Genomic DNA, 20,181 nt, shown 5'->3' with positions numbered 1-20,181 from the left:
ACAGTGGCTCATGCTTATAATCCCAGCACTTTTGGAGGCTGAGGTGGGCAGATCACAAAGTCAGGAGTTTGAGATCAGCTTGGCCAACACAGTGAAAACCCATCTCTACTTTAAAAGAAAAAATAGCCAGGTGTGGTGGCAGGCACCTGTAATCCTATCTGCTCGGGAGGCTGAGGCAGGAGACTCGCAGGAACCTGGGAGGCAGAGGTTGCAGTGAGCCGAGATCACGCTACTGCACTCCACCCTGGGCGACAGAGCTAGACTCCGTCTCCAAAAAAACAAAAAACCAAGAACAAACCTACCAACATTCATGTGAGCCAAACAAAACATGTTTGTGGGAGATAAACTGTCATTCTGTGAACTGCCATTTGCAACATCTCAACTGCCCTATCAGTTTAGACTGTAGAGCTCAATAACTGATAAATAGCACCTCTTACTGGAGGTTGTGCTATGGAGTGAAAGGGCCATTCTGTCTGCACAAAGAGTGGTACACCTAATTGAATGGACTTGAACTACACTACTATTCTGTCAGCCCTTGGTTGTATTATAATAGTTAACTGTTAAGCAATTGTTAAACAACAGTTAGCTATTATAATACAACCAAGAACTGACAAAGATTTTAGGTTGGCCCTTTATTGCTAAACATGGATCATTTTAGTGTATAAGATGGGAAAAAATTCAGAAGTGTATTAGTCCATTCTCACATTGCCATGAAGAAATAACTGAGACTGGGTAATGTATGAAAAAATAGGTTTAATTGGCTCAGAGTTCTACAGGCTATAAAGGAAGCATAGCAGCATCTGTTTCTGGGGAGGCCTCGGGAAGCTTCCAGTCATAGTGGAAGGCAAAGGCAGAGTGAGCATCTCACTTGACTAGAGCAGGAGCAAGAGAGAGAGGGGGAAGGCGCCATATATTTTTTTATTTTTATTTGTATTTTTATTTTTTTGAGATGGAGTCTTGCTCTGTCACCTAGGGGTGGAGTGCAGTGGCACAATCTCGGCTCACTGCAAGCTCTGCCTCCCTGGTTCACACCATTCTTCTGCCTCAGCCTCCCAAGTAGCTGGGACTACAGGCGCCTGCCACCACACCTGGCTAATTTTTTGTATTTTTAGTAGAGACAGAGTTTCACCACGTTAGCCAGGATGGTCTCAATCTCCTGACCTCATGATCCACCCACCTCGGCCTCCCGAAGTGCTGAGATTACAGGTGTGAGCCACTGTGCCTGGACAGGTGCTACACGTTTTTAATGGGCCACATCTCATGAGAACTCACTCACTGCTGAGAGAATAATACCAAGGGAGAGTACTAAACCATTCATGGAAAATTCACTCCATCATCCAGTTACCTCTCACCAGACCCCACCTCCAATGCCGGGGGTTACAGTTTGACATGAGATTTGGTGGGGACACAGATACAAACCATGTCAAGAAGGATGAGCCCAGGAAAATTGAATAAAATGATCTCGTTTACCTCCGCCACCCCTCAGGCAGAGCACCAAGTGTCTAACCTTCCATCTTTTAGATTGTGGCCCATATACTCATGCTTTCCCTCCTTTACATCATCTATTACAACATCCTTTCCTTCTTCGTGACCCAAGTGGACATCCCCTAAGTAACAGCTTCCTTATCCTGGCTTCCTAAGCATCTCTGATTGTTTTAATAAGCTTTTATACCTTCTGCTGTATGCCTTCAAATATATGGCTAAACTCTTAAACTCCTCCCCAACACCACCAAACCACATCTCATATAAAAATTCTGTCATTACAGATACTGAAATGTTAACAAATGTAATCCTTCAGATGTAAACAAATAATAGAAAGGTGCTTATGTACAATTTCTGTTTATTTCTGAATACAGAGTTTGGTATATAGATAATTTTACTTTGTCTGCATTAGTTCTTGTGCAAAAATAGTTGCTTACCACTGCTTGATAAAATCAGTCCCTAAATACCAAAATTAAAAAATCAAACTCTAGTGAAATGTTTTAAGTTGTTCTATGCAAATGGGATCTTCTTTCTATTGAAGAGTAAAGTACCATCTTTTCTGTAAGTTAGTCCTTTTAGATTGAACTGGGAGCTTAAAACTACAAAACTCAATATGGAATCTACTAATTTAAGAGTTAAAATTCAAGTGTAGCGTAAAATTTATTGCCTGCATTATCTCTGGGGGACACATATACTTGAATTAATCACATAAACCAAGATATATGTTTGGTCCATTAATAATGAAAGTTGACAATTATTTTCAAATTCCATTTCAAGATAAAATTTACATAGAAAAGAATGAACTCGAATGCATGTAATTGTTAGATAGACAAAATAATCTCTGAACCGGTGTGAAAAATATCTGCTATTACCTGCCATGATAGTGTTAGCTTCGTGATCTTGGACAAACCACTAAAACACCTTTGAACCTTTTTTTGCTCATGCATAGAGGTATAATGACATTCACCTCATTAATAGGGCTGTTAGGTTAAATTAAAAGATTGTGTATTATTATCATCATATATTTAGTGACTATTCAGGTCTAAACTCCAGATCTTCAAATTTCTTATTCACTATTTGTTAATTGTTCTAGTTTGTTTTGGTTGAGAGAATCAGAATAATAAAGGATTTGAAACCCAAGGACAAGTGATTTTTTTATTTAAAGATGTTCATAAAACATTTTATAGCATCTTATTGTCAGCATCATTAAATTAGTGTTTTCACAGACTCACTCCTAAGGCATACAAAATGGGAAACTTCTGGGAGTAAAGGAACTTCACAGAACCATTGAAAGTAACTACACATTTTAGACGTGAAATGTTCTTGGCTGATGAATATTTGCCTTTCTAAGTAAATTTCTCCCTGCTCCATCATTATCAATTTATATCTGAAAATAGGGAACTGTGTAAATCTAGAAGACAGACAAATTGCTTGTGAATCTAACAGAGTGCGCAAAGTGCAGTCAGTTCCCTCTGGGATGATCCTACAAACTTGACATTACGCAGATATTGAACAACCTTTATTCAGTAAGAAGTCTTTTTAAAAATTATATTTCTGGGAACATGGAGCTGCAGAATATCATTAGTTTCATTGGTAATATACTGACATGCTTGATTAATTATATTGTAAACAAATCAGATTTTTCCTGGTGTTAAAAATTATCTTTCACTTAAAGACCTGAAGAAAAAAGAAGCTATAGAGGAAAAAAAAATTGTTCATGATTAACGCTGAGTTCTCTAGACTTTAGAGTACCTCTCTTGTCTAGTATGAAGTGTTTCTGATGTTGTACTTAAAAATAATTTTTTAAAGCTTGTGATTTCTAAAAATCTCTAAAGATAAAGGATGAACAGCATGCGAGCATATTATGAAATTTCTCTCTTTCCACTGTCTTCATCAAGAAGAATTAAGTTTTGTTTGCCGTTTAGCCCATTTACTTTCATATTTTTTAAAAAATGTGACAGTTGAGCTAGGTTTATATTGGAGTTCAAGTGTAAGTTGAGTTGGATTATTTGTATTTCTTTTCCCTTAAACCAGGCAGTTTGCTTTATTTGCTGATTATGGTATGCTGTTACTAAGCCTATGAGAAGCTTCTCTGTGAAGTGCATTTTAATATTTAGATCAAACAGTGATTGGAATACATTAATGCCCAGTGGGTAAACGTGTCATTTGAAAGCAGCTGCTGAGCCTTCTCCCTGCTGCTCCAATTAACACATACTGCACACTCCTGTCAGCAAGAGGGCTGTGCATATGGATGAAACCACTTTGCTGCTTATTAATATGATATGCAATAGAGCACAAAGGGTTAATCAGTCCGCCCATTGCAAAACAATAGCTTTTCAAGAGGTTTCCCAAGCACATGTTTTGAGATAATGTGGGCTAGGATTAGGGTGTGGGATTAGCAGGTAGGAAAGTCAGTTCAGTCTCTAACTTTGGTTCAGTCCATTGACTAATATGTTTCCCCGCCCCTCTCTTCTCCTATACCCCCGCCCCGATGATGGGATGGTGGAGATATTGGATAGTGAAATTCTAGTGCTGGGACTCCTCTTGCCTCAGCTGAATCTCTTGAACTTTGTTTTGTTTTGTTTTGAAGCTATTTAAAGTCAAAAGCTTTGCCGTTTGTTTTTTCTCTTAGTCTTTTATTACCATTTCACTTTCTTTCTCTTTTCCTCTTTTTTTTTTTTTTTTTTTTTTTAATTACAGATTTGACAATTTATTGAGCTAAATGAGAAATATTGTCAAGGTAAACCTATATCACTATTATTTTCTTTCCCCTCCTATGGCCAAAGTCACCGTGTTGATGGTAGCCCAGAGGCAGATAGAAGGGTAGCTGTCCTGGTCCAGGTTTGGTATTGGTCATTCATGCTCCACCGACTCGCAGAACAGCTGGGCTGTTGCTGTGCTCTTGTGCTAGCTGTGCCGTGCTGCACAGTGAGTGAGAGATGGACCGCTTCCTGGGTTTTGTCAAGGCGATAAGAAGATCTAGGAGAAGAAAGGGGAAAAAGTACCGACCAGAAGAGGATTACCACGAGGGCTATGAGGATGTCTATTATTACGCTTCAGAGCATTTTCGAAGTAAGCGCTTCTCTCCATCCTCCGGTTCCTTCTCGCATGCTGGGGCTAACAATAAACCTTGTGTGGAGCCTTAATCTGAAATGCAAAAGGTTTCTCAGATGGTGTTCTCTGTGAGCAGTCTGTAAGTACTGAAGTGCTATGTTTTGCTTGATTTGTTGCAAGAACAGCCATTAGATAATAGCATCTAGACAGTGTCACCAGCCAAGGTCTGTACACGTTGTTAATATTTTAGGTGGAATTAATTATGTTATTTTAATAAGCCATTCAAAAAAGTTGCAAGCCAACGTAGTAGGTGGCCAGAATATGCTCTGTTGTAGTTGTTGCTTTCCTTTTACTTTCAGAATAGGGAAGGCTAGCTCATTTGGAAGAAATAATTGTTCATGTTCAAGTTGATGTTAATGCTTAATGCTCCTGATACAGACTTCTAGACAGTTATCTGTGATTAATCTGAGATGTTGTTTGTACAAGGAAGTTCAAGTACCTTTCTCTGATGCATGTTTACAATTTTGTTATTAAATAAGGTTAATTCTTATTTCCTGTCAGCTAGAAGCAGTGATACCTGTGGTATCTGTAATACGTCTATATTGAGACATTTGTAAATTAGCTTATAAATAGAAGAGAACTAGCATTTTTCTTCTGTCAGTGCTTTAAGTTTCTGGTAAGGTTTAGACTTGTCCCACTAGATTTAAAAGGCCCAGAAATGCCTAAGGGTGCAGAGAGAAAGCAGCTATGCACAGAGATCACTGAGTTTATGATGTGCCCCAAATGGGGGAAGATGACAGTTACATATTATCTACATTTTTAAAAAGGTAAAAATTGTTTATTTGTCTTCTTGAATAAGGATCTTTATAAACTTGTATTTCAATCCTAATTAGTTCTGGTCTTTTGATGTCTGATCATGAATGCATCCCACTTATAACCTCTGAGCATTAACTAATAAATAATTTAAATCTCAATTTCTGTGGTATTGAAAGCCATGAGAATTCCTTCTAAATGCTAGCAGTTCTGTTGTGATTGATGAAGGCTGAGGGTTGAAAATTCATGTGGTGGCGATAATACAAGAATGTAAAATTGTAATTATTTGATATTTGCTTGAGTAATGTGGCTGTATTGCTTTTACCTGAGTAACCTCTGAGTTTTAGAGATGTTTCTCTTTTAAATGTGTGTACATGAATAATGTGTTCTAACAGAGTGACACTCTGTTTCCTAAATTTTGTTTCCATAATATATCCTAGAATTTAACTAAAATTTATGTCACATCAAAAAATATTGTCAGATTGCATGTGTAATTCTGAAAACTTGGAAACTGAAAAAAAAGGAGCTTATGAACTTTTAATTAGACTGGTAGTCATTGTACAAATTTTTTGCAGTCAATACATACTGAGTCAAATTCATACCATCTCAGGTTTGTATATGTTTGTAGAAATAGAATTGAACAATATTTCTCAAATGTCTGCATACTGCTAGCTTTGGTAAGAATTTAAAAACAATAGAATTACTCTGTAAGTTTATAAAATGTCCTGACAAGAAGAACTATTTATGGAGGTATCTAAGAAATATTCCCAAACTAGAGTTAGGACAATGATATAATGAAGATAGTAGGTAGTCTTTATACATTAAATGAAATAACTCAAAGAGAATCACGTTTTATCTCATTTGTCAAGGCCATGCTAAGGATAAGATGTTAAATAGCAAAAGTCATTTCCTTTAGCTACAAAACTGACAGGTTTTTCCTGTGATTTATCAAAAGACACCCATTATGTAATATATAAATTGTGGAGTTAGTTGCAAATTGAGTCCCCAACTTGAAACTACTACATAATAAACAGAATGTGTCAGAGTGGACTCAGGCACTTGGGATTTGGCATTTCATCAAATGTCAAATAGCCAGGGGTTTTAAAGAAGATAAGTCATATAACACGATGACTTCTCAGTGCATCTTTTGGCTTCGGTTTCAGGGCTTCTCTGAATTGGGTAGGGGAGATATTCACTTACATCTTAGTGCTGTAGAAAAGCATTAAAGAGTGAGACTGACCTTAAAACCAGTCCTCTCAAATGGGTAATATGGTTGAATTCAATTACATCTACAACATATCTGTTTTAATTAGTTTTTGTCATAATTTAAAAGTTTATATTCTATGTGTTTCTCTAGATGGCTTAGAAAAACTATTTACATTAAGGCTGAAAACGTGGTGGAATTTACTGATGATATTCACATCTTAGTTAATGGTGCTATTGATGAACCAGAAGTGTCCTTCTTATTTTTCTCCTTAGAGTGTTTGTTTCTTGAAAGAAACTTAACTCTCTGTCTTGTCAGTTTTTCCTTTGGAGCAGATTGCCACAAGAACTTTATACGTGTAACAATGAAATATTGAGCTATAAAGAACCTCCCAGAAAATTCTCCAAGTTTGCCCTCCCTATAGTACATTTTCCAGTTCTGATGTTTAATTTTATCCTAATTAATGTCTATTCTATTGTGGGTTCTGATATAGAGTTTCACCACCCTTTCCTTCATCTTAAATACAGCATCACTTATAATCTCATTAAATGCCAGAGTCTGAATTAAAATGTCCATAGGGTCAGATGCTATGAAAGAGAAGTTATTTTAATAATGGATGACTTTTCTGAAATTCCATCAAAACTCAGTTTTAGCAGTGACAATGATGATAAAATGATTTTAAATCTCCTCTGACTTTATATTGACTTGATGTATGTCAATGTACATGAGATGGTCATGTTTGATTTTTTTAAAAACTGCTTTCATCACTCATCTGTCCTTCAAAATTCTAGAGTTAGAGTTTAAACAAACCAGACAGATGCATGCTTTGGGTAAGTCACCAAACATTTCTGGGCTTTTAAAATGTAATACAAAGTGGCTTTGTCTCTAAAGATTTTCCCAGTTATAGAACTATATTATATACATTTTGAACTTTGCTAGATTTCCAAAACAATTCAGGTAAAGGTGTTGACTAGAGAATTTTCATTGGTATTTAAGGCAAAAAGAAATCACCTAAATATCCTAAGGGAATTGTCTTTCTGGCAGGAATGCTCAGTAGGGAGAATTCCTGTTACTTTAGGGTCATAATCTATCACTTAATATTAAGTAGTGTTGGAGAATTTTGATAAACCTTTGAAATTATGAAGATGTTTGTAAATTCAAGACTGCATTTTTTATTTAATCATATCCACCAAGAAGCATCATTTACTTTTTAAAATTCTCACATAGATGATTCATTTGGTATTTTTCCTTGAGAAAAACTTGCTTTGATTACAAAACTGTCATAAACTTGAATGTAGTCAACAGCTAGAAAAGGACCCTAACATTCCATTTTGTTATGTTTGGTGTTTTTGTTTTTCACAAAATACTGTGTTATGGTAATGTCTTTTTATAGGCTCTGGCAGGTCATATGTTAATTCATCTGCCATAGAAAAATAAAATGTCTGATTCTATTGTCTTGTGTATTTTTATTTAACCACACTGGATAATATTCAAGCTGTAAGACAGATAACGTATACTATACAAGCAATCTCTTAACACTGTTCTTATACGTAACAATCCTGACCTCTTGCTGTCCATGCAGCTGAATTACTTGAGAAGGAAGAATTTGTCTCTTATGGACAGAGGTATGTGAGTCACTCTCATGTACAGTGCTAGTATCTTATACACACATGTAATGGTATGGAATTAGGTGTAGGGCTCCTCCATAACTGCTGTTCTTGATCTTCTTCCTGACTCACCTAGATTGAAGAAAAGCTGTGTGGTAAAGCTCTCAAGGCAGTCATTAGTGACCAATTAACTTTTCTTACTGAGGTCATTTCAGGGAAACTGGAGAAAGGGAGGAACATGAATATGGTTTAGACCTTCTGAGTAAAAGGGTCATTTGTATGTACAAATTATTTCATTTGTTGTTTTGTTGTTGTTGTTTGCCTATTTTAATAGATATTCAGCAGTAATTGTGATGTGTGTGTATGAAATCATTGTTAGTTGTTTTATGATGCATTGTATGCATTTACAATTCCTAGTTAGGCAATTCAGGCTTTAAAGTGTCTTAGATATTCAAATTGCATTTTAAAAGGGTGCTTCACTTTCTTTCATGTCATTGAAAAACACTATGCATTGTTCTTAGAAAAAAAAAAACAATATTGGTGGGTGTTTGTAGAATGATAATTTTTAGGCGGTGGTGTGGGTGATTAGGTAAGTAATTTATTCTTTAGAGTTTTCCCCCTTTGGTAAATTCATGTAACCACACCCTCTCTGCTTCAGAAAACTGACATCTAATTAGGACTTTCTTTCTTGATAAGTGTGCCACAAGGCTAGAGTGAGAACTCTGACATATACTTTGGAAAGATGCCTGATTTGTGCAGAAATATGTGCAAGAGCTGAACATATAATCAAAGGGATTGTTGCCTTCCTCAGCCTGTGGGGGATGACAGGGAAGAGAAAGGAACTGGGGAGGGGAAAAGGAAGGAGAGAGGGAAGCACATTTCATAGGCTGTCCTTACTTCTCTAGTGCTTACAAGCATAGAAACCATTTATTTCTATGTTAAAAATAGTGGGATCATCAAACTGACAGGTCTTGGATGTGAAATCCTGGATGATTCAAGCCTTAGCTGTATTTGGTTTAACTCAAGACATCCCAGATGAATTAGAAGAAACATCAATTATAAAGAAATAGGGCAAACTTGCTTGTTTTATGACTATATTGCTTATTTTTCTTCCCTAAGAATTGCTTTTCATCTATAGTATATTTGTCTTGTTGAAAATTGATTGGCTAGCATGTTCCATTTGTTGGTTATTTTGTATCACCAACTTTCTTGTCTCAAGCTATATTATTTTCTACAAGGAATAAAGAAATACTAAAGTTGAAAGGGACCTTAGAATCTACTTTGTCAACCTGAGTATTTTTTTAGATAAAATAACTAATATATAAACAAGTTAATCGACTTATAGAGTCCCCACTGATCATGGTGGAACTGGGAATAGCAGCCAGACTCCCTTATTGGGTCTGGTCCTTCACCTCTTATCCCCACTCTGTTTTAGCTCACTGATGAGCCTTCTCATGATATTTAAGCTCCAGGATCATCTACATATAAATATAACTGCTTAGTTCCCTGATATGTGGCTTTATTTTTTTTGAACAGTAGGCCATCTTATCTTAAACTCTTGAACAAAAACGAACTCCTAATTAAATATTGCAAATCAAATTAACATGCTATTATATTTACAGATGATGTTAATTAAAGTGATTGTCACTGGCTCAAAAACCAGAGGTGATTTTGTATATCACTTCTTATTTGCTCTATGGTTTGCAAATATAACTACCTTCATCAATGAATATTCTTTCAGGGGACTTAATTTGGCATAATTATTTCAGACAGTATTAGAGTTAGGAGGGACTTTGGAGTCCAGTTGGTAAAGGCGTACTATCTGAAATAGAAAGTCCTTCTTCAATATCCCAGCTATATGGACATCCAGCTTTCATTTAAATCCTTCCAATGTGAACACGTTCATTTCCAGACAAGGAAAGTTACTGAGTAAACCTATGCCTCCTTTAAATAAATTGTAAGTTATATGTTAAGTTGCTGGCTTATTCTAAGAAATACAATATGTGTTCAAAATCTATATCTTGACCCAAATAAACATAGACTATTTAATGTGCAATAAGATTTCATGCTTCCTTTTTATTCACATTACTCTTTCACGGATGTAACATATGGCATGTGGAGGTGAGTAATTCCTTCAATGCTATTTCTGTTTTAACTATACAAACTCAGAAGAGCTCTGTATTGGGCCCACATCCATGTGGTAATTTTTATTTCTTGTTTTCTTCTTTTTTGTTGATTTCCACAAGATCACCAAAGCTTCTATTTATTTAATAAAAAGCATATTCTAGTGCTTTCTGTTTGCATAATGTAGTGGTCATCTATTTGTCTACCTTAAAACTCTTTTCATTCCTCTTGGAAGAGCAGTGTTCATGTTTAAGATACTCCTGTTTCTCCTTCAGTTCTGTCATTATTGATTGATCAAAACTGTGATCATTTGGGTTACAATTATAGAAAATTACCATGTTTTAGTCTTTAGTGATTTGTCTGTTAATGAGCTCATAAACTGAGCTGAGTCAATCAGGATGCTCCCGTTGGACTTTGCAAATTCCACCCAGTGCACTGTGCTCATGGAGAAACCATTCTGGAGTGGGAGGGAATCGAGCACACATCCAAAGGAGATTGACATGAAGGATCAAGAGGCTCCGCTCAGGATTGTAGTCACTAAAATTCCAGTCCTTAAGGTCTCTAGGTTAGAGAATTAGAAAGGACCAGAACCCAGATTGGAACTCAGATCAGCTAGTTTCAAGTTTGATAGTGTCGGTAAGCTCTTATTTGGAAAATATGATTCTTTAGTTATTTTCATTTGATCGAAATAAATGCCACAGATGGAAACTATATTCTTTCCATAAAAGTTCCCATTCTCCCAAAATATAATTCTCTTAATGGGGCTAAAAACTACGTGACTTTGGATGAATCATGTGGGTCAGTATGCTTCTTCAGCTTCCTGTTTGTAAAATGGGATACTAAATCCCAGTGGAGAGTGCTGAAGACCCAAGAGAGAGGAATCACTGGCAGGTCTAGTCAGTAGAGCTGTGCCTCCCCAGAGCAGCATACATCCCAAACAGCTGGAAGAAGGGGATAGCTAGTAGGCAAATTTAAACAGACGACGTTCCACTTAGCAGCATAACTGCAGTGCATTTAACATACTTTGCCCTTACTTTTCATTTAGAGAGTTAAGTCTTGTTTTAGAGGGGAACACACAACTTCCCTATGTACCTCTCACCAGCTCATTCACCAGGATGCCAGATGGAAACATGCCTAGTGGTATATTAGAATATAATAGAACTTTTAATCTGCTTTTTAAAATTTGAAGTGTTGGAATTCTACCCACTATCTCACTAACTATTACGTAAGCTTAAACAACCAAAAAGCTTTTCTGAAACATCCAACTGTGGAACTGAATTATTTGGATCTGTAGATATAAACTAAACATCAGCAACTAGGTTCATAGATATGTAGAAACTGAGTTGAATTTCAGTTGATATACCAAACCTTTGAAGATCTCTGTTTTAGAAATTATTTGAACTGGCTCCAAAATAGTATGAGATTGTGACTAAGTAAGTTATTCTTAATTAATAATGTTGTAAATAATAAAATATAATGCTTGAATTTTCTTCTTACCATGTTTATTCTTTCAAGAAGATTGTATTTGTGGTAAGCATACCACCATTTTTATTCATTCAGCAATTACTTGATGATGCACATGTCAAGTATCATTCTCCATGCTGGAGATACCATGGTACAGAAGACAGAGGAGGCCCTTGCCCTAGTGGAGTTAGCAAGCTAAAAAGAAAACAGAAAACTAGTGGCAAGTGCAATGAAGAAAACCAGATCAAAGTTTTGGGATGGAGTGCTGGAGGTGGTGAGAAGGGTGAGCGTTTGAGATAGAGTGTTCGTTCTTGGAGAATAGGATGTTGGGATGCCCCTGATTGAAGAGACAGAGTCATTGTGTAATCTGGATAGGAGGCTGGGGCATAAAGCCTCCAGAGATAAAAGTGTATTCATTCTAATACAGTACTTCCCTTCCATCTTCTGGATGGCTTGTTTCCTTTACATTCATTTGTTAAACCAGTTTTTGTTTTTGTTTTTTTAAATTCAGAATCCATTTTTTTCCTAGGAATAATGCACTCAGAATAGGGAAAATGTAGATTTAAAACCAGGCCTAATCATGAAGTCTTTTTGCAATATTTCACTAACAGGTAAAAGATGACTATGGCCAAAGGGGGCATAGTTGCTTGAGAAAACCTCTATTTTGCTGAGAAAGACGGGGCTGCTGTTGCTATTCACATAGAGGAATCTTCTGTTAATATACTGTTGCAAAGTTAGGTATTGTGTAAAGTGGGGGTGGTAATTTGGGGATATGAGAAGATGGTTTGCTCTGTCTGTAGAATAGTGTCAATAAGTGTGCCATAATCTTCTCTGTATTTGGATCCTAAACATCCATTGAGCGTGATTCTTAAGCTAAAAGTATACTTACCATGTCATCAGAGGATACTAAAATGTATGACTGCTTTATAGTTTGTTGTTTTCTGTAGAACAAAATTATTTTATGCTTCTCCCTGATCTTTCAAGTACACTCCATTATAAAGATTCTCAATGGCTTTTGTATGCCCAAGGAAAGATTATGTGTCAAAGAAATTATTTCCAGAAAGTGCACAAAGTTGTACAGGGTCTTTCAGGTTACAGCCCACAGCATCACCATCTTCTGTGCTTTGTGGAGAATTAGACCCTTTATATTACTATTGTAGATTATGTTACTATCAGTAGATAAATAGGGAATTGTATGTTGCTTGTTAGAATAAGTTATTTTCTACATAACTTACTATTTGTTAAATATGATTCAGAGGATTGGACTTTTATGTTTAAAAATTTAATGTAAGATGAAATACCTGTTTTCTGATAATCTGAACTGCTTTTCAGGACGGAGTCTAGCCAACAAACTTAAAATTTATGTGTAGTTTCAGAACAGTGGCAAACATTTTGTGAAAACAGGTGCTTTTGATTACTGCTGAGCTGGTCTTATGTTTTCACATTGTGCTTCTGCTGGCAGTGGTATGTGGTTCATGAATTTTCAGGTGCAGAAAATAACATTTGATTTGTGAAGCCCCATTTTTGAGATAAAACTAGGCACATGTCAAATGTAAGCAATATAGAATGTGAAGCCAACAATGGCATCCTTGCTGATTCTAAAAATTGGATATAGGTTAACAAATAGCTGTAGTGGGAAGTTTTACAAATGATTACAGCTCTGGTTAATACTTGTTTTTATAAACTGTAATCTGCATGCAAAAAAATTAAGTTCTGCAAGTATTTTGAAGACATGAATATGAACTTATTATACCTTGAAAAATTTTGCTGAGTACATTTCACTCTGCTTATAATCGTGATCACTTTTAGGGGAACAGCTGTTAAAATTTAGGGTGAGATGTACGGGTACTCAGCAGTTGGTTGCAAATTTCCACTTTATGGATTTACAGTGGTCTTTCATTTGTGAAGTAGAATTGGGGAATCCTCAACACCTTAAAATTGTTATTTATGGCTGGTTTTATCTGCCAATGCCAAGTTTTCATGATTTATGGGAACAAACACCTCTCTCTTTTATTCTTAAAAATTCCAAATCTTTTGCGTAATGGTGTTTTTAGCACTATTTGGAAGATGATCAGGCATAAAAGGAATTGTAAAGCTAAGAACTGTTGGGATCTTCCAATCCAGCCCTCTGATTTTGCATAAGTTTAGTATCTCTAACAATAGAGTAATTTGCTCAGTAATTGTTTAAGGCTTAAAGAGAGAAAATATCTAACTCAAGATTACACAGCTCAGAATAGAAGTAACGTAAGTATTTAAGTCTCTGAACTCGGTGTATTTTTAATCGTATCCTCCCCCATACCTTTCCCATTGCTTCAAACACTGCCTTCATGTGAAGTTTCCCACAGTCCTGCTCACTCTCCCAAGGGTTAACCCTGGAGCCCCTGTATATGTGACTGGCACCCCACTTACTCCATTGTGTTGTGATTACTTATATACCGTGTCCTTTTGTGAGTACCATATCCTCATCTTTGTATTCCAGCATCTAGGACAGTGCCTGGGCCATCTATAGATGTTTCTGTCTTAAAAACCTGTGAAGAAGACTGATTCCCATAAGCCACCCACAGAAACCTATCTCATTACTTTGTAGTCACTATTCATGTGTTTGAAATGATTAGGAAGTTTAGAAAACCATACTGTGGCTGTAAGAATCTTAGTTTGCCGTGTCCATGATTCTGACACTATTCCTCTCCATCTACTACTCTGTGTAGCATAGGAAAACACAGCTCTTACAGCAAATGTTTTGAAAATCCAAATGCAAGGAAAATAGAAGGGAAAGCAGTGGTTATACTTTATAAGATTCTTATAGACCTGTCTTTTTCTTTTCAACACATACTTGCTACAAAGTTTATTATGTTTGATCTCCTGAGATCAGTGCATACTAGGCCCTGTGCTTAGTAATTTATGTGCATTAGCTCATTTAATCCACACAACTCCATGAGATTAATACTATTATCTTTATTTTCCAGATAAAACTTGAGCCAAATGAGCTTAATTAATTTTCCAAGTGTTACACAATTGTCGGTATGTTAGCTATTATCAGCAAATATGGATTAAGCACTACTATGTGCTGAGAGCCATGGCAGCAGTGTCCCAGCTCCCAACTGCAGTGCTGAGTGCCATCCTTCCCCATGTTGCTGGTCAACCATGCCTTCGTGATGGCAGCCTCAATCCTCATGATGGATTGATAAACTCCTGAGTCAGCCTGGATATAATTCTATGTCTCCAAAAGGAGAAAAGCAGCAAACACAACACACTGTTGTGACTAATCATTTTTGTAACTTCTCAGTACGTTCATTCAATTATTTTGTATTCAGTTGTACTTTGAATAGGAGAATTTACCTTACACTCTAGTGTGACTTTGTTGTTATTGTTTTTTCCCCACTGAATCTGAAATTAGCGACTGATGTATGTAATTCACAGCATACTTGGACTGGAAGAAAACTTATCACCAAGGTGAGCAAACAGATCTACCTCGGAGTTGGGACCTTGACTCAGGTTTGTGTATAATCCCTCAGCGATGTAGAACAAGAGCAGGAGGGCTGTGACATTGTCCTGTGTCACATCCAGCTGTCAGAATATTTGAATATGAATGCATTTTGTGTCTGTAATACCTAGAACTCAAATTATGAAAAGCTAAACAGTCCAAAAGCAATACATCTATATAAACAAAAATATGGATGTGGGTATAAAACTTTCATAAGAGCAGAGAATTCTCTGAGGGATTCCAAATAAATCCTAGAATTCTTGAGAATTGGAACTAGTTTTATTTTATTATATCGGAACTAGTTTTATTTATTTATATTTTTATTACTAAGTCACACATGAATCATATTCTCCTCTTCAATGAATAAAGTAAATACCCACATATCAAATTTACTGATAGGAAATATTTTTCAAATAGACTGAAATTATTCACTATAAAACATATGCATTTTTAGTGAATATTATTTGGATTATTGGCAGCAATGGTCAGGGAACTCTTAGTGTCAGGTTGTGTAATTTATGTTATCTAGTTTGAGCTTGGCTTTGTTAAAGTGTTCTACTTGGAGTGTTATAATTGTCTCAGACAATTAGCCTTGTGTTCTTTTCATTTGAAAGGTTTTGTTTTTTATTTTTTAGTTTTTACTTCATAAAATTGAGTGTTCCTCAATCAGAACTTGCAATATTTCATTTCAATGAGACAGAGATCTCTTGGTTTGAGTTGTAATAGCAAACCTCAGAGATAGTCCCATATAGCTTGGGCAACATAAGGAGACCCTGTCTCTATAAAAAATTGACTTTTTAAATTATTTTATTTTGTCGATATGGGGTTTTGTCATATTTCCCAGGCTGTTCTTGAACTCCTGAGCTCAAGCTCACCCCTTGGCCTCTCAAAGCTCTGGGTTACAGGTCTGAGCTACCATGCCCAGCTTCTCAAAAAAATTTAAAATTAGCCAGTCACAGTGGTGCGTGCCTGTAATCCCAGCTACTTGGGAGAAGGGGGTAGGGACACTGAGGCAGAGGGATCACTTGAGTCCAGGAGGTCAAGGCTATAGTGAGCCATGATCATGCTACTGCACTGCAAAAAAGAAAAAAAAAGAAATGGTCTGATATGATTTGGAGCTATTTGATGTTATGTACAAGTGCAAATATTAAGCTTTGTAGAGAAAAGTCATAGTACAGTGTATCATTTCTAAGTTTCAAATCAGTTCTTTTGCTTTGTTAAGGTATTTGGTAGCTCTTACATTTATCAGGTTCTTCTCTATTTTTGTATCTATTTTTTTCCTCAAAAGTTTCATAAAATCTCATTTTCCCACCTCTTTCTCATGAGGAAACCGGAATGTTAAACTTTCCAGGCCCTTCAATCCCCTACCAGTCATCCCCACATGTGAGAATGTTGTTGACTTCTCTAACTCAGGAATGGAAAATCAAATGCTGCATGTTCACATTTTTAAGTGGAAGCTAAGCAAAGACATACAGAGTGGTATTAATGGACACTGGAGGCTCAGAAGAGGGGAGGATAAGGGGGATGAGGGATAAAAAACCTACATATTGGATACAATGTACACTATTCGGGTGACAGGTGCAGTAAAATCTCAGCACCAGTATACAACTCATCTATGTAACTAAAAACTACTTGTACTCCCAAAGCTACTGAAATTATACATATCTAATATTATGGATATAAAAAAGTATTGTTGAGTTATTCTTCGATTAGGTATTCAGTTCCCTGATAAATCACCAGGTCCCTCAAGTATTTGTTTCTCCTCGAGATTTCATCCTGACAGCCCTGTCAATGCTGAACCTTAGCTCCATCAAACCATCTGTGGTCTTCACTCCTGCTACTGACCTTACTGGAAGAAAAAAACGGTATAACCATAGTGGTTGGCTACATTAGAGATTTATGAGTTCCAGCTTCAGCTGGGTTCTCAACACTAGTCATCAATCTTTTGTCTTTATCTCCAGCCACTCTCTTTCCCTTTCCCTAAGCAATCATTCCCAAATCGCATCTCTCTTCTGAAGTCCCGGCCTGCTCCTCCCATCCTGAAACATACTCTCAACTAAAGATAGGGGCTACTTCTTAGTTTACTTGACTCTGCTTCTTCCACCTTCTAAATATCTTTTACGAAAACTTCCACTATGCAGCATGCACTTTCCTGTCCCCAAAACACAAAGCAGATGCCTGGTTCACTTAGAGTGATTGAGTGATGCCTTGTGGCCCTCTGGATTCTGCACCTGCCATTCTACTGAAAAGGATTCATCAGAGATCACCAGTGATCTCCTTATTCCAAATTTAGTGGTCTTTGAGACTTTCTTAACTTCGTTGAGCTTCCTGTAGCAACTGTACCAGTCATCATTTTGGTCTTTGAGTCTTTCCTGTCTTGGCTTCTATGACCCATCTTCTTTCCAGTCCTTCAGCCTCTCTTTGATACCTTCTCCTTCCTCCCGCTCCTTCCCCTTAACTCTGGGGTACAGCACTGCCCTTCTCCTTTCTCACTCTTTGAATTCTTCCTGGGCAATCTCTGCCTCCCCCTTTTTGTAATTTAGATGTCACAAATGAGCTCTGGATTTATGTTGCCAACTGTCATCTGGGTGGTCCATTACCACAGATTTCAACTTTTCCTAAACTGAACTCAATACCTTAGCTCTCCTACCCAAATATGTTCCCTCTACCTTTCTTCTCTCTTTTAGCTATAAAGGCACTGTCCTCTAAAAACTAGGAAACTTGAGTTCATTTCTCATTCCTTACATTATCTAAATTTTCTATTATATTTTATCTACTCCATCTACTTTATACTTCATCTTTGTATTCCCTCTGCACCCGGGGTAGTCCATAGTTAGAGCTTAATAAATGTTTAATTTTATTTTATTTCACACCACACTGTAGATAACTAGAATAGTGGATTTCAAGGGACAGATCTATCTCCAACTTTAAAGTATATATTAATATTTAGGCCTACTGGAAAGATACTTGGCAGTTTACAATGCCTCAAGGCTAAAATTTTTTGAGATAAAGTATTCTGTTCATGTCACAGTACTTAAATTCATGATTCTGACCTTGTTCATTAAAAGTAAAGTGGGCAACTTGAGTCTGAAGGACCTATGTAGCTGGAAATATTAGCTTGGAGTCCAGAATTCAATAACCATTGATTGTGCAGTCCAAAGCAGTTTATTGTTGATATCTTTTCCCTAAAATGAAATCAATTATTCTTGCCTGTGCATTTTTATTAAGGGATCTGCTGTTTGGACTAGAATGATGAATTTAAGTCCAGTGGCATATTGAAAATAAAGTGTTTTTCAGTGACCTCAAAATGTTGATCTAATGAATCACAAATTATATTAAAGAAAGCTTAGTGGAGAAAGCAATAGAAGTAATGAGAACATTTAATGGATTCTAAATGGTAGCTCTAAACACTTTAAATTTAACATCAAATAACATTTTTTCTCTTTTTTGTAAGATAGGAACTTTTCTGCTTATAAAAGTTATTAATTGGTCTAATCAAAATGATTAGAATTTGCATGTTCCTTGTATTTTTCACTCAGTTTTTCTGTAAACAATTACTGTAACTATCTTTTCACAGAGAATAAATTAAGATGAAAGTATGAGTTTTATATTCAAGGGAGAAGTAATTCAGATTGCATGGTTTTGAAAAGAGTGATCAAAACAACTATGTTTAGAATACAAATTTTAAATTTAAGGACATGTTTAAATAGTTAATGGAAAAAATTTTTGCATGCCGGTAAACAGCAAATTAATTATGGACCATTATTATCTATTTCTATAGTAAAGCTTGTGTATTATAGTTTTGGTAATAAACATTGCAATAATTATAATTTTATATTATTTAAAAATTTTACAATGCTATAACATACATTGTCCTTTTTGGTCTTTCTAGCCATCTTATAAGTTGATAAATCAGCTATTGTTACTGTTATTCCTCATTTTATAGATGAGAAAGCAAAAGCACTGAAAATTTAAATCGCTTATCCAGTGTCACACAACTAGTGAGTAGTAGCACTCCTCCTGATTCACTTATTTCCAAATCTTATGAGATTTTCTCCTCTCCTAAATGGACTTAGAGCTCTTTGAAACAAGCTGCCCATCCAACTTAATTCTCCTGTGCCTGGAACATAGCAGGTTCTCAGTGTGTATTTGTAAAACATTCATCTAAACTAGAATGGAATTTCAAGTGTGAGCCTTTTTGTAAAGAATTTTACTACTCAAATACCGTATTCTGTCAACCTAATAGAATTATGCGGTGACCTTGAATATATTGAAATTGCATTTTAAAGTTCTAAAAATAAAGTAATTGAGAGTTGTTTTGGAAAACATAACAAAAAGGCAAAGAATGGGTATTTTATTGTTAATCTATTTAATTCCTTTCTATCAGTTATCTATTATCTATCGCTGCATGACAAATTACCCCCAAATTTGGCAGCTTAAAAAAACAAACATTTCTTCTCTCATAGTTTCTGTGTATCGGGAATGTTGGTGCAGCTTAGCTGGATCCTCAGGTTCATGGTCTCTCAGAAGGCTGTGACCAAAGTAGGATGGGGTACAATCATCTCTCGGCTGGAATGGGGTGGGATCCTGTCTAAGTTCACCAACGTAGCTGCAGGCAAGTCTCAAGTTCTAGATGGCTATTGTATGGAGATACCAGTTTTGTGGGGGGTTTTTCTCCCCACAAATACCCCTCTCCATTGAGCAGCTCAAACAAGACAACTGGTCACTATTAGAGCAGGTGTGCCAGAGAGAGCAAGAAAGGGCGTGCAAGACAAAAACCACAGGGTTTTTTTTTTTTTTTTTTTTTTAATTTAATCTCAGAAGTGACATCTCATCACTGTAGCCTTCTGTTCATTAGAAGAGAGTCACTAGGTCCAGCCTATACTCAAGAGGAAGGGATTACATCTCCCTAGTATGCAATACTAGGAGGATACTAGGAGGTCTCAATC

At 36.3% G+C, this 20,181-nt stretch overlaps 1 protein-coding gene across 7 annotated transcripts in view; it reads left to right on the top strand.

The window, feature by feature from the left end:
• The window catches only part of GRIP1 (glutamate receptor interacting protein 1), a 723,532-nt gene that overhangs the window by 275,527 nt on the left and 427,824 nt on the right, over window positions 1-20,181 (top strand). For 2 of the 7 annotated variants that reach the window (XM_037987711.2, XM_008003932.3), the window contains exon 1: window positions 1,002-4,554. The exons of 2 other annotated variants lie outside the window; for them this stretch is intronic. In XM_037987711.2, the coding sequence (XP_037843639.2) occupies window positions 4,422-4,554 (133 nt within the window). In that variant the 5' untranslated portion in view covers window positions 1,002-4,421. Of the gene's footprint in view, window positions 1-1,000; window positions 4,555-20,181 lie in introns of those variants that run through there. 3 more of the 7 variants (XM_008003936.3, XM_008003933.3, XM_008003935.3) reach the window with 2 other exon arrangements.

The sequence above is a fragment of the Chlorocebus sabaeus genome, chromosome 11, assembly GCF_047675955.1.
Source record: "Chlorocebus sabaeus isolate Y175 chromosome 11, mChlSab1.0.hap1, whole genome shotgun sequence".
Taxonomy (NCBI): Eukaryota; Metazoa; Chordata; class Mammalia; order Primates; family Cercopithecidae; genus Chlorocebus; species Chlorocebus sabaeus.
Note: the sequence above shows the minus strand (reverse complement) of the source record. Positions and strands in the feature narration are given on the sequence as shown.